General features: G+C 40.3%; 1 protein-coding gene across 1 annotated transcript in view; it reads right to left on the reverse strand.

Annotated features, from left to right (window-relative positions):
* Positions 1 to 14,544, reverse strand: part of PTPRG (protein tyrosine phosphatase receptor type G) — a 374,823-nt gene that overhangs the window by 28,616 nt on the left and 331,663 nt on the right. The window contains 2 exon segments of the mRNA XM_029958316.1: positions 1,385 to 1,476; positions 13,889 to 13,980. Coding sequence (XP_029814176.1) covers positions 1,385 to 1,476; positions 13,889 to 13,980 — 184 coding nt within the window.

Here is a 14,544-nt window from a genome sequence, read left to right on the forward strand (position 1 = left end):
TGAATAATTAAGTGGTGTAAAACCCAGCTGTGATGAATAGCACTGGGGTCGCAATTCATAAATAATTGAGAAGAGTGAGTCGCATTTGATCATCCTGATCAAATTCTACTCTCTGGAGAATAAATGTTTGTCCTGAATACCATCAACATTGTTAAATGCCTCAATATTCCTGCTCAGCCATCCAGCCAGCAGTCAATTGAACTAAATCACTTTAACACCTTACACATTTGCCTTCCTCATGAATACAAAATGTTTCTAACTTACACAACGTTTTTTGGGCATCAGACAAAGCAGCCACTCTTTATAGACAGTAACCAAACAGCAACAATAAACGTTTTAAATGATCCCATTAAAAACAATTCCTGCATACAGTCTTGTCTTTACACTGCAGTAAGCAAAGAAGCTGTAGATATAAGGCCACCTATTTTGGTTCACTGCCTTGTTTGTAAGCACAGCTGCCTCTCTGATTCACATGCAGCACGCAAACACAGCTCCTTTTCCTGCTGGGGAAGCCAGTAGAGCAGCTCCCTGTAATTTCCTGGGGCTCCTCCTGCTTCTCAGTACTTCCAAAAGTTCAGCAGTGACTGCAATTAGACTGAGTGAAGGAAAAGCCTGACTCCACAGCCTGTCCTCATGCTGCTTGGTGTTTACCATGCTTGCATAATATGGATTTGATAACCGAGAGGTGGAAAACTACTTTCACTTCACTGGAATTGCCTCCAAATGATAGCAGATTTATAGGTCAAAATCTGTCCTACACAGGCAAAAAGATGCAAATTTTAAAATAGTCACATTATGTAACTACCACCAACTAAATCCCAAATCTTTTCTCCTTGGTTTTACTGGAACCAGATAACCAACGACTTCAATAGCAAACTTTCCTGAACAGAGCATGAACAAGGACTCAAGGAACTGACCCACAGTTTGGGTTTTCATACAAGACCAAATTCTACAACTTTTACTCATTGTAAGCACTATTTTACTACTTTTGAACTTTTCAGTGTGACTAAGAGGAACAAATTCTGGACCAAGAAGAGTAAAATAATCTGCACATTTTAAGAAAAACCTAGAATTAAAAACAGCTGTTTGTATCTTTATGTTGTTTCTGGGGGCTTGCAGACAGCTTTTCCTATTTAATAAAAACTTAGGAGGATTCTCCCTTAAAGGCACCAAACCTGTGGTGGTTAGAAAGCATCTGAAAATGTCCAGTCCCACATTGCTCATAGCTGTTAGCAAATTGGTATTATCCTGTTTCTTCTGATACATTTGAGCACTGCATTTACCTGACATGACAGCCTCACACAGATGTCGCACGGTCCCCAATTATTAATACACAATTAACTTTAGGAAAACAACATTTTACTGGTGGATCATTAAATCGTACCTCAAAGTCTTCTGAGAACCCATGCTGGTTATTAGAATACAGCTCACTGATGTGTTTAACAAACTGCTTGACTGGAATTGCTTCCATATCATCTGTAGGAAAAAAACAGAGAGATATTCAGAGTTGTTCTTTGTCTCATACATAAAACTTCAGGGGAGGAAGTCTTCACTTGATAGTGCTCAGATCTGAGTTCCCAGGGGCAGAGCTGGTTCAATACACAGTAATAGAAATCTTGATGAATCTGGCCAATTCTGAGGTAAACATTTTATATTGTATTTCCAATTCTAAGCACCACAGTTACGAATACTGAGAGCCTGTTCCCTGGGATGTTAATTTACAAAGTCCAATTGAAGTTCAAGGATCATTTAGCTCTTCCTCACACTCTGAAGATGGCTGTGCATGGGATGTAGAGGCCTCCTCTCCTTCCATATTGTGTAAAAAGAACAGAAGAGAACCAATTTATGAAAGCAGAATTGACAATTACTCTCAGTAAGTCTTTACCAGACTGAGCAGACACACAAGCCTTTCTCACCAAAGTTATTACCTTTTTCCCTTTTACACAATGATGTAGAATCCAATTGGACTTATCATGGAACCGTTTCTGAGCAAACGAACAGGCAAACACAACAGCCACACTAATTTGAGTTCTCTCTCATGCCAGACACTATTCATAACACTAAATATGTATTCCACTGGACCATTTGTTCTTGCTCAGCACAGTGCAAATTCTACCCAATATACCAATAAATCACCCACAGAAACTTTCTTAAAGAAGTCAAAAGCTTTAACTGAATTAAAGACAAACAAGACTGTTTCGAGCACCTGGGACCCTGGGCAGATTCTAATAAAGCTGAGGTGTAGGATGGCTGCCTTACTTATCTATTTCTCTATTTCTCTCTCTCTCTCAAAAAAAGGCCTAGATATTGTTACAGCCACCACTGCAGTTGGTAAAAACACTGTGCTTGCCAAGATTCACCAGTTAATATTTTCAGTCTGGCATTTAGAAAATGCAAATCGCTATACAACTGTGATTACTTTCAGCATGTGAAATAATCTATTGCCTGATGGTTACTATTGTCTGATTGCATGATTTTATGGCAATACTCTCGTATTTATATATTCCATTTAATATTCTTCTGAAGATTGCATCCAGTTTATGTTTACTCCAAGTAATTCAGTGGTGTATTTTTGCTCCCATTTAGCAGCCATATGGTTTGGTGCTACAGCTGCATTATAATCTGGATTCTTTTCCTTTTAAACATCTACATTATGATAGAAAAAATCCAAATATTTCTACAGATACTTAGCAAAATTTAACGATAAATAAATAGATGTGACATTTACTGTATTCAGAGTGAAAGATCTTTGGCAGCTAAAACCTCTAAGCTGTCACATACGCTTTTCTTAGCAAAGGGTATGAAGATCTGTATGTGTAAATGAGGTTCTAGTTTGGCAAGAATTTTATAGATCCCTGACAATCTGATTTCTTTCCAGCTGATGGCAGTTAATATTGACCATGTCATTACTTCTCTCCTTTATTTTATCAGGTAACACTCTAAGGTGACTTTTTGCATCTATTGACATTTTCAGATCTCAATCAGCTTTCTTCTATTTTATTTACAAGGGCCGATTGTTAAGGATATGTTTGCAATCTGGTCACCTCACAGTACAGTAATGCTACTTTAATTAACCACATGCTCGTTTACTGAATAATACAGAATTCAAAAGATTTGACAAGTGTATGCTTCTCTTAGCAAAAAGCTGCAGCCTGCAGAAATGCTGGCATTTAAAAATATTTAAGTGATAACATTTATTCTATGTAATATTGAGAATATCATCATCTCATAACAACATTTGTATTAATATTTTTGCAGCCAAGACACTTGAATTGAATGATCTATAGCAACTGAATTCAATAGTGAGAATCTGTAAAACTATTTCCTCTCCTGAAAAGTAACCTGTACATCCTAGATTTCCTTGAAAATAGCTTGTGCTATGATAGCAATTTCATATAGTCTCACAAGAAAAGTTCCATAGTTATAATTTTATTTTTCTTTGCATAGTCTAGCTCAACTGAGACCAACCGAGATCAAGGATTCACTGCAGAAGACCAGTGTGTCCAATTTAGTTTTGCAGAAGGCAGAATTTAATTTTAATTGTGATCTGTGAGCCAAAAAATACATTAGAGATAACGTGCTCTCCAGTCCATTGAATTCTCACCAATTTCAAGGATGGGTCTGCACCAGAGATCCATGGCAAAGTATGGTTAATTTTCTTTTTATCATTGTCACTGCATGGTGGCAGTGTGTTTCCACCTTTACAGCCACTGCTACTTCACTTTCACTTCTCCTTTAGCATTTCTTTTCCCTTTTTCCTCTTCTGCATTTTCATTCCTATGCTGTCCAGGAGCCTTAAACCCAATACAGTTTCCACCCTATTTGATAACATGGGCAACAATTGCATGTTAAATAAACTAAATAGGAAATACTGTTGACATATGAGCTCACTGGGTGAGGGGGAAATGGAAGTTGCCCATAAACCCAGGAAAACCATGTTGCAGCAAACGTAATTATTACATATTAGGAAGATAAAAATCAGAACCATGAACGTTAGAAACTCAAAAAATCATTTATGGTTTCCAGTTTTCAAACTGGTGGGATAACATAGTCCTACGGACTGTGACTGGGACAGGCACAGCCCTGAGGGGATGGGCAGGGTGGTAGGACAAGAAAGCAGTTGCAAATGAGATACAGCCTTTTACATTAACCAACAGAAATGGAGAGTGTTAAAGTAATTTGGGCCTGCATTTTCCTATTCACAACATCCAACTCCAAACTCCCACCCAGATACACAAATTACCTTAGCTGGCTCCATGCATGCTTAGCCATAGGCAACTTGCCAGATCTCTGGTAAAATATGTGCTAACATCCTCAGCACTCTGGAATGGTATCTGCTCTGATTGTATCTGAAGATGGCTGTGACCTTCTCCAAGAAAACCAAGAGATGTAGCCAGATGCACAGAATCTGCTTTTCCTTGCACTATCGTCAGCCCAAAGGCTTTGGCTAAGCCTTCTTTCCATCTTAAAGTAAACAGACTTCAATGACTATAATTCTTTTAGTCGATTGAAGAGATTAATAGAATCCTATAAAGGCTAATTAGCAGCTCCCCGTAGTTCTGCCCATATTCCCTTTTGCACCATATACTTTTTTCCAGAAAGAAGATGGAGTGACATTTGATATTGTCAGTGTGATCCTTACATTCTGCAAGACCTACACATTATTCAAAGTGAAGAGGGAGATGTTTTAATAACATACCTTCACCTCTAACACTGCAGATATAATTACAGTTCTGTCTAGCTTGGGTTTAGCCATCTGTTTTATCAGTGTCAATAAAGTGATTCTGGATTTACTTCCCTATGAAATATGAGCTGAGTCTGGCACCATAATAATGTACTAACCCTTTGTGTTAAAGAGAGAAAGAATTATTCTTAGATGGACAGGGACAAAGAGCTCCAGAACTGCGTATATATTTATCATTATTATAAACAACATGAATTTTAGTAATATTTATATAATCAGATACTACTGAAACTGATAGGTGGGGGAATATGTTTAATTATTGTGCTAGATATTTAACATGGTTGTGGAGTTCCCATCTTCACTTGCTGGTCCAAGACAAGTACCTGAGAGGAGTGTCAAATAAACCCAAAGGGTATCACAGTGCAGCTCATTCGTTGCCACAAAGAGACAATGCCAAGAAGAAAGTCATGTTTGTTTAAAAAAATGATATGTAGAGAAAAACCTTCACTAGTACTTTCTTTTTTAAGAAATGGCAATTGCCAATGCAGAATACTTAGTACATTCCCTCATAAGACAGCCACCTTCAAAAGAAGCCTGAAGTGTATAAAAGCAATAAAGTTCGAACAGGGTTACATTTTAAGTTCGGATAATTAGTAATCCTACCAGGAAGGATTTTCCCATAGCTCCCACTTAATAGGCTGCCTTTGTAATGTTAGAGCAATAGGGGCCAATTTCAAAAGAAAAATAGGATATCCTATCAGAAATGACATTTCCACATAATAGGGCCTCAGATTCATTTTGATTCATTTATAGCCTGAGAGCTCACCGGATAGTTTAGTGGCATTGTATTGGAATAGATGAGTTTGGGTCAGGAATTAATCCAAAAGGTCAAACCCGAAGTGCTTCCTCATATTACCTTCATTTAGTTTGGAGTTTTGGTGTTTCTGAACGCCAGATGTTTGACACATATGGCAAAATCTTGGTAAGAAAATTCTCCATGCCTTTCATTCTGCTTGTAAATGCTTGTTTTTCAGCAATTATCTTACCCAGCCTACTAAATGCAATATAATCCTTGCCTCTTACACCTTATTCTTAATGTGAAATGCGTGATTTTGTTGGTTTGTTAGTTGCTGCACTTAGTCTCTCATTTACAAAGCCACCTGGATTCATGTGCCATAGCTGCCACGTGCCTTGGCCCATCTGCTCCAACAGCAGCCACTTACTGCACTGCTCAGCAGGCCTGTGCCACCCCTGCATCTCAGCAGCACTTCCATCAATTCTCAGCATGCTCTTCACAGCTGGCTTCAGCCAGAGGACAAGGGGATTCTCCCACTCCCCTCTCTCTGCCCTGCAGGGCTGAGCAGTGAACTGAATCGGCCTGCTGATCTGGCTGAGGACTATAAGAAAGGATTAATTCATTTGTGGGGAAGGGGAAGAAGGATTAGTTGTCAGTGGGGTAGATGAGTTGATCCTACTCATTAGGATGAAGAATAGTGAAGTGATAGGGAAATTGCCCTTTCTGAGGGCAGCACAAACCTAACTCGGCTTATGACGACATGAAACCAGTGACATTGTTAGCGACATTAATCCTGGAGAATCCACTTCCAACAGCATGTTTTTGCAGTTCTCATTTTCTGCAAAAAAAGTTTTCCCAAAATATCTACTGATAGGATCGTAGCAGGACTGGATTTGACGTTTTAACGCACTGAAATATAACATATCTGAAAAATGCTTTCCTCTATCCATAGCAAACAAGCACCTTTCTGTTCCCAGCAGCACTCAACCCTGGGATGTCAATCTTTCACCCTCTTACCCTCCACTGCTGGAGAGAACATGGAATGCAATCACTGGATTTTTGAAAAGATATTTGCTTATTGTTGAACACATTCCGTGAGGTTCACGGGTTTTACCTTTTTAAAAAGAGCCATGGAAAAATTCTGCAAGCAGCTGAAATACCTGGCGTCAATATTTAGGCTACATATTACTTAAAACTGAGTTTAGGAGCCATTCCATAAGCTACAATAGCCAGAGCGAAGGCTGCAGAGCTATGGTAGAAGTACCCATGTGGAGTGTGATTACAACAGATTCACTTCCACAATGAGCAATGGGGCACTCGTAGCTCAGATTTAAACAGGGGCTGTGCAGCTGCACCACATGAGTGCACACAACACATGGTACCACACGGGGATGTAAAGCCCAAATTCGCCTGTATTTGGTCTGTCTCTAGCAGAGTGGCTGATCATAAAGAACACTGAAAGGATTAATAGCACATCCTTGGGCAAAATTCTGCCCCAGTAGAGGTTACTGAAACATGCTTATCAATTCCACTAAGGTCACGTGTCCACCTCTGGAGAGAAGTTTAGACAAAACCACATAAACCTACAGACTGAGCATACACTCCAAAGTGCACATGAGGACCAGAAACATCCCATGTTGCTCAAATTTTGGCACTGATTGAATTTGAAATGTCTGAACAGGCATCTCCATAGCCAGATCCTGCCCTAACTCACAGGAATACTGGACTCCACGAGTAATTCCACACGTAAAACAGGGCGGTGCCCAGCTTTCTTCAAACTATTCTAGATTTAATGCATTTAAATTATACACATTTATATTGTCAGTCTTTAACTCTGCAGTATACTGGCCTTCCTTGCATAACTATTTAACATAAGAATGCAACTGAAGCCATTGTATTTAATTTGGAATAATTAATCTTTCCGACTGATCACATTATTTGCTGTATAAAAAATGGCCGGAAATATGAGAACAGATTTGTTTGTATAACATGAGTATCAATTAATTTATGATAAAGTCATTAAAAAACCTTACTATGGAGAAGGTGTCTGCTTTCTGTGGAGATCATATCTGCACAAATACTAAAAAGGCAATACAGTAGGTTTCATTCTAGGAGATCAAACTACCTGCTGAAGACCTCTAAGGCACTGGCATCCTCCTGAAGTCACTGACCTCAATAACTAAGACAAATTATAAATTAAAATAAATTAAGATGAATAAGAAATCATTAAAAGTTGATTACTGGGGGCACTATTCCTCATTAATGCTCACAGTTTCGTAATCATTTGTTTATGAAGTATTGTTTTTTATAAAAAACACCTTTTGAAGTGAAAAGGCATAGAAAACACTTTGAATACATTTGAAAGTCATGGAAAGATGGGCATGTTGAAAGAAAAACAGGTGTCCTTTCAGCAAGATAATTGCTATCTATTTGTTATAATCAAGTCAAATGAACACAAGGGCAGGTTTCTGATAAAGGGGTGACACCTGAAAAAGCAGAATATGAAAAATCACCTGTGTAATTCTGTAGCTACATTCATCTCTCTTGCTTCAAGACTTAATCTACTACAATGCTATTAGCCATGTGTCAGTCAGGAATATAAAGATGTTAATGATAAAATTTTATATGTGTCAAAATAAGAGCTCAGTTTAAATCTGCTTGTACAAATCTTAGATTAGGTTATCATTAATTATAAATGTAATAGCAATACACTTCTTCCCTTTAAGCAAAAAACCAATTTCAGTCCAAGAGAATGAAATAATGTGAATTTTCCCTTACCACAGACATTAAACACGATCTTATTTGGTATTGTCTGCTAAGGAACACAATTTTAATCTCACACATTTCCATCTGCAGGTTCCAGTCATGCCATCAATTACACACACCCTTTACATTTGAGCACACGGATGTTCATCTTCAGGGCTCTGCCCCCCAATGTGACAGCTTTTAGAAAAGGATCTATCCACATTTCACATGGCCACCATAAAAACATGTTGTTTTGTGATGCCTCAATTAAAAGCACCATGATTAGATATCATACCATAAATTCTTCAGTGTACTGCAGGAGCAGGGTTGGTAGCAGAGCAAAAGGAAGGTGGATGTTCCCTAAAATACCTTGATACTTTCTTGGCTTCAGAGGATGGCTGTGTTTGCAATATTGCATTCATGAATTTAATTGAAGCTGAAGATGGGTACAATTCACAATATGGTGCTGGAACATAAATCCGCAGGGAGCAGAAAGCAGAAATAAAGTCTTAAACAGCTGAAGAGCACTACCTCTGTGCTCAGTGAAGAGCTTCATGCCCTTGAGAAATAAGTCCTCAGCTGCAGTCAGTGCTGTTGCCTGTACCTCGCCAGTCTCTAGCAAGGCTCACTGTGCTCATTGCACTGTCACTGTCATAGCCACAGGCATGTCCTGCTCTCTGCTCTTTAGCTCTGGGGATGCAACTTAAGAAAGCCACATCTTAGCAGAAAACAGTAAGATACCAAGCCTGTGTTGGGAACCCACAGCTTCCTTGTCAAATGAGATACCTCATTACAGTCTCTTAATAGAAACAGTTTGTCACAGGGTGGATGCTACCAGAACATATCAGAAGTGCAGGGGCTGAGCCTGTAAATAACACATCAAGTCTGACCACTGACATTCATCAGGAAAGGTTCAAGGCAACCATGGTTATTGAAGAGCTAAGAATCAATAACATGGACTCAGGATGGGACTCCTTCTTGTAACCATGGGAAGACAAAGGGAAACAAAGGAGGGTCATGGCTTTCACACCCTCACTTGACTGCATGAGATGGTCAAAACACCTTACCACTGCAATGAAATTGGCCACTACACTATTTCGTAGGCTCGTGCACCCCCAACTGAGGCATTTTTGAAGAAGCATGAGAGTTTCTCCATCAGATTCTGCCACTAGTTATTTTAAAAACATTATTAATAAACTCCAGGACTAGTTAAAAGATTAATTTATTGCCATTTAAACCTAAAACTGAATGCACTTGTGATCCAAGAACTGGGAAATGTTCCTTAGTCTTGTAGTCTAGACATAGCTGAAATGATTGGAATCACTTCTGAGAAATTTTACTTATACTAAAAATATAAGATGTGAAAGACTTTGGAAAAATATGCTAAATGAATCAGTTGCATTAGCCAGCCGTTGTGTTTTTCATGGTCCATGTTTCTCTGGATTGTGGTCAAAACTACACTGAGTTTTGAGCTTTGCCATTGGGTCAAGTCTCAACTATCTCTGTACTGATCTCACAAGCCCTACTGACATCAGTGCCACAGCATCCGCTGTGCCCATGGGCTGGGCAAGGGACTAGTAAAGCCACAGCAAGAGGAAGAACAATGCTCCTTCCAGGAGCAGGAAAACTCTGAGACAAAGGAGAGGAAGAAAGTAGAAGTGGAATTCGTGCTTGTTCCACTGTTGGATATCATCTAAGTTGCACAGAGGTGCATGTCTGCGCTGCTGTCATGGAGCAGGTCTTGAGATGACAAGAAAGGAAAACTGCTAAAGGATGTGTTTTGGTTTTCAGTGTTGCAACACAGGTCTTGCTACACAGGTCTGCAGCTATGATGCTGCTGTTGTTCTTACTTATCTAAGTCTACTGGAAAGGGTCAAGTCCAGAAAGATCCAGAAAGTCAGTCCCAGCAATGGAAAAGACTGAACAAAGAGAAGCAGGGGCAGGTTTGCTGACTGAGATCTTTCCAAGACCAAATGTTTTAGTGAAGAGATCCAGGAAAAGATGATGTAGATGTGGCGAAAATTAACTGAGGCATGGAGGCTAAGAGAGAAGATATGGAGAAATAATTTTGTTGGGCTTAATGGCAGGGGAGTTTTCAGAAATCTGCCATTGATTACAGATGCATTACTGTCAGGTGTGAGGCTTATGCGAGTTGAGATTTATGTCTCAGATGTAATATCCAGTGGGTGACTCAGTTAATAACTCCTTTGTCCTGTGCTTCTCTGGATCAAGCAGTGCAGATAATTATGAATAATGATAATGATTTGGATCTCAGAGGGAATTTGCACAGATAGGCACACACCTATGGGTGATGTGGCTTCATGCACAATAATTAAGTACGTATGCCAAGGGAAGTGAAATAGAAAATGGGTAAAATCATTCCTTTTGGAGAAGGTTTTTTTTTTTAGATTTTGCACCTGAAAAGTTGTACTGTGTGCATATGTCAGGTAGCTGGCAGATTAATTTAGAGTTCACAGACCTGAGAAAACAGAGGGTTTGCATAAACAAGAGCAGGACGGGGTGCAGAAATAAACACAAACGCTACCTCTGATCATGCCAACATGTCATGGAGCAGAGTGGTGGAACACAGAGACACCATTGCTGCCTCTGAAACCTCTTGAGTTGCGTCAGGACGTCGCTGTGCCTGGTTCCCAGACACCTGGCAGAGCCACCCCATACCTGGGCCAGGACCAGCCAACCCAAACCCACTCAGTTTCCTCTACCTGGCAGCTCCCTGCGTGCTGTAGATGGGCCTTGGTAAATGTGTTGAACATCTTCAGCCACACTGTTCTAAACTGCCATCAGTGTGGCTGCTTGCTCATACCCGAGGGTGGAGGTTGGTCCACTGAACTGTAGGAGGTAGAGGCACGTTCCTACAGGAGTCTAGTCAAATTTCTCACGTAAGGATGGGGTTTCACAAGCTAACAGGGCTACTTCAAAAACCTTGTTTCTGTGAAAATGCCACTTAAATTTTGCTTCTAGAATCAACATGGCAAGTAAGACTTTCTCACACTCTCTGGCAGCTTCCAGAGGAAAAGTTCATAGGCTTATCATTTCATCAGTTGCCATCAGTTCAAAGGAGAATTTTGTCATTTCATGTTTTTAAGGCATTTCAGTGGGCTGTCTATGTGGGAGCAGCAGCTGACGTCAAGGAAGACTGTCATTCAGCTACAGGTATATGGGGGAAAACAGCCCTCTTCTACATCTCCAAACAAGGAAAATGCCTAGGAGAGCTTCAAGATCTTTCCAGGCATTATCCTGCATCTTTGGAAAAAGCCAACATAACTGGAATTTATCTCTACTATCTTTGAGCCTCATTATGGACTCCTTGTATAGGTAGTAGTTAATACACAGAGCGAGGCACTTCCAGAGGGCGATTTGGCTTTTGGTGACCTGAACAGCTTTACTGTCAGTGCCAAGATCTTCGAATTCATCAGTTCATTCTCTCTTAAGATTTTCTGGGCATGATTCAGCTTCAGATTAAGGCCCCTCCATTTGGATGTCTGTATGCAGGTGTCTGTATGACCACTATATCCACAAAAATGTTGTCATTAGACTGGGAATTCGAGGGTTGGATTCACCTTTGCATACAATTAGATTAAACTTCTTTCTAGGGTCCAGTTCTTGATGTGCCTTAGAGCTCATCAGCAATCCTTGCAGTTTTTTTAACAACAAAGCTTCACAAGGTGTCCTGCAGCACTTGCTCATGGGGTGCCTTAACCTGCAGTGCCCCTTATCAGGGGTGAGCAGCTCTTTCTTAGCATTACCAAGTCTGAGCAGACCACAGAGTGCACTGCAGTGACACCACCATCATGTCAGTCCCAGAGCTGCTGTGGTCAACAACTTGGCTTGCTCTAGTCACGGGAAGATGTCCCAAAAAGGCACTGTTCCGTGCCCAGTCACCTGGTTTTATGTGCCAGAACAGCTGCTGGAGAAGCCCTGGTGCATGTGCTGGCCTTACAGTCCCTGCTATCTGCACAGTTTTAATGGAACTACTTCTTAAAATTCATATGAATGCAGTCCAATCTTAATGGACTGACCATCAAAATATCTCTGTGCAGCAGGGAAGAACCACTGTCTCAACAACACACACTGCAGCAGGAGAAGATGGAGCTTTCTGCTGATTCATTTATCTAAGAAAAACTTGTCTCAATTACAGCACAAATACTCTATGTTGGCCAAAGAGGCTTCTCTCTGAGGGGAGAACTTCCCTCCTGCCAGTGCCTTGTGTTTATAATCTCCTGGGTTTTGACACTGCTCTCTGCACAGAGCCCAGCTTGGCCCCCCCTGCTTCCCCACAAGCTCCAAGGAGGCATCACACGAGAGCAGGCATGGTGGGACCATTACACTGACAGCCACAGGCAGCCCCAACAGGGAGTTGTTCCTCTTGGTTTCACCATAGAAAGAATGGAGTTCTCCAGCTATTTAAGTACTTTTGTGAAAACTCACTGCAGGTGTTCTAAAACCAAAACCTGTCACCTTCTGTTACCCTAAAGGAGAGTAAGAAGGATGCCTTCTTGCTAAGGACGTGAGGTGGCCAGGACATACATTTTAGTCTGCCACAGAAAGGAGAGGAAACGAGAGCTTGTTCTCTTCATTTTCAGTGGCACACCATCAGACTGCAAGGCAAACTGCTTTCTGTAGGAATGTAATAGCTGACCTTTCATACTAGTTCCCATGGGTACTTTGAAAGACTCTTTCTAGAAATAAGTCACACATCTACTGAATGAAACCAAGGAAAATATAACTGTACTCTTTCACTTTTCTAGGAGGCACATTTCTTCAGTGTCTCAGAAAAGTCTTCGAATGTTTTTTGGCAAAATGAACCTATTTAACTGCAGATTGAACCCCAGGCCAATGACACAAATTACAGATTATGACAAGGAAACTTAAAACACTTTCCAGCAACAAGTATGAGCCTTTGACAGACTGAGGTCAGTACAACATTTTGGGTATCTTAATTTTGCATGTGAGACTGACCATCATCGAACAAGGCACTGGCTGCAAAGGCCACAGTAACACCAAGCTGCTCTCTGTCATCACGGCTTCAAGGCAGCTGCATCCTGCACTTAATAATTCCCAGGGGAAATGCCTTGTGAAGAGAGAATAGCACTAAACTCTGCTTCCAGCTTCATTCTCAGTCTAGCTGAGAGGAGAATTTGACCTTTAGTAACTTGATTAATACCAAATTAACAGATGGCTTTGGACTTTCCTTGAGATTGTTTGCTCATCCCTGTGTCTCGCTGTCCTCCCTGAGACCCCCAGACACCACCTCTGCATACACAAAGTGGGAGCAAGGGCCACAGTCTCGAGAGAGCAGTGGAGCTGCATATCCCTCCTCCACAACCTGCCCTGACAGAGCAGCTGGTTTCACCCTGGATGCAATGCCTTGGTGTTTTTAAGAAGTGTTACTCATGTTTTTGACATTTTACAAAGGTTATTCTGAAATTTCTATTAAAACAACGTGGGAGAGGCGCCTGTGGAAAAATACAGCATTGGCACTGAGAGCCCCATTGCAAAGCACATTAAATTAAATGAAGCAGCACCGATACAAAAAATTTCTACCAAAACCCCATGATTTATCACAAGCATAACCTTCTCTTCTTTGTGTAATTAAAACAGACTTCAAGTAGTACAAACACAGGAGATTAAGCCCGTCTTACCTGGAATAGGTATAATGGGAATACTTTCATTGGGGACCACACGGGGGGAACTGCTGTCCTCCACATAGAAATGAGCAGTCTGGAAACACTTTCTGTTAAAGGAGAAAGAAAAAAAAAATACACCCAGAGTGTGAAAAACTGCCTCTGAAAAAAAACAGACAAAAACTTTTGTACGTGTTCTGCTTCTCCATTTCTGCTCCATACTTTCAGATGTTATAGTTTTAAAACATTGATGCATGAAAATATATGTGCATTTTCTACAATTACAAACCTAATTCCAGATTCTGGTGTGCTCTAATTCACTGACATCTGACATCCACCCATCATAAATGCCTCTATATATTATTGCTAAGCACTATAGAATATGAATTATACTCATAAAAGTTAGTGGCTGCAAAACAGGTTTCAAATACATCATTCAGAAAGAAACTCTGCACACAAAAAACATATTCAGCAAACAGTTCAAGCCCAAATCTACCTGAGACACTCGCATTTCCAGGGAAAATACACTTACTGTAAAAGTTTCTGCTGTGTAACAGCCAGCAGACAGTAATACAGCATCCGTAACTGCTTCATATCATGATGCTCTGCTATGAAAGTTATTCTTCAAACATTAAGGTTTTTTATTTGTAACACTAAAGCCATATAACCCTCCT

Source organism: Manacus vitellinus, unplaced genomic scaffold (genome assembly GCF_001715985.3).
Source record: "Manacus vitellinus isolate BGI_N305 unplaced genomic scaffold, ASM171598v3 scaffold_14_pilon, whole genome shotgun sequence".
In the NCBI taxonomy this organism is placed as follows: domain Eukaryota; kingdom Metazoa; phylum Chordata; class Aves; order Passeriformes; family Pipridae; genus Manacus; species Manacus vitellinus.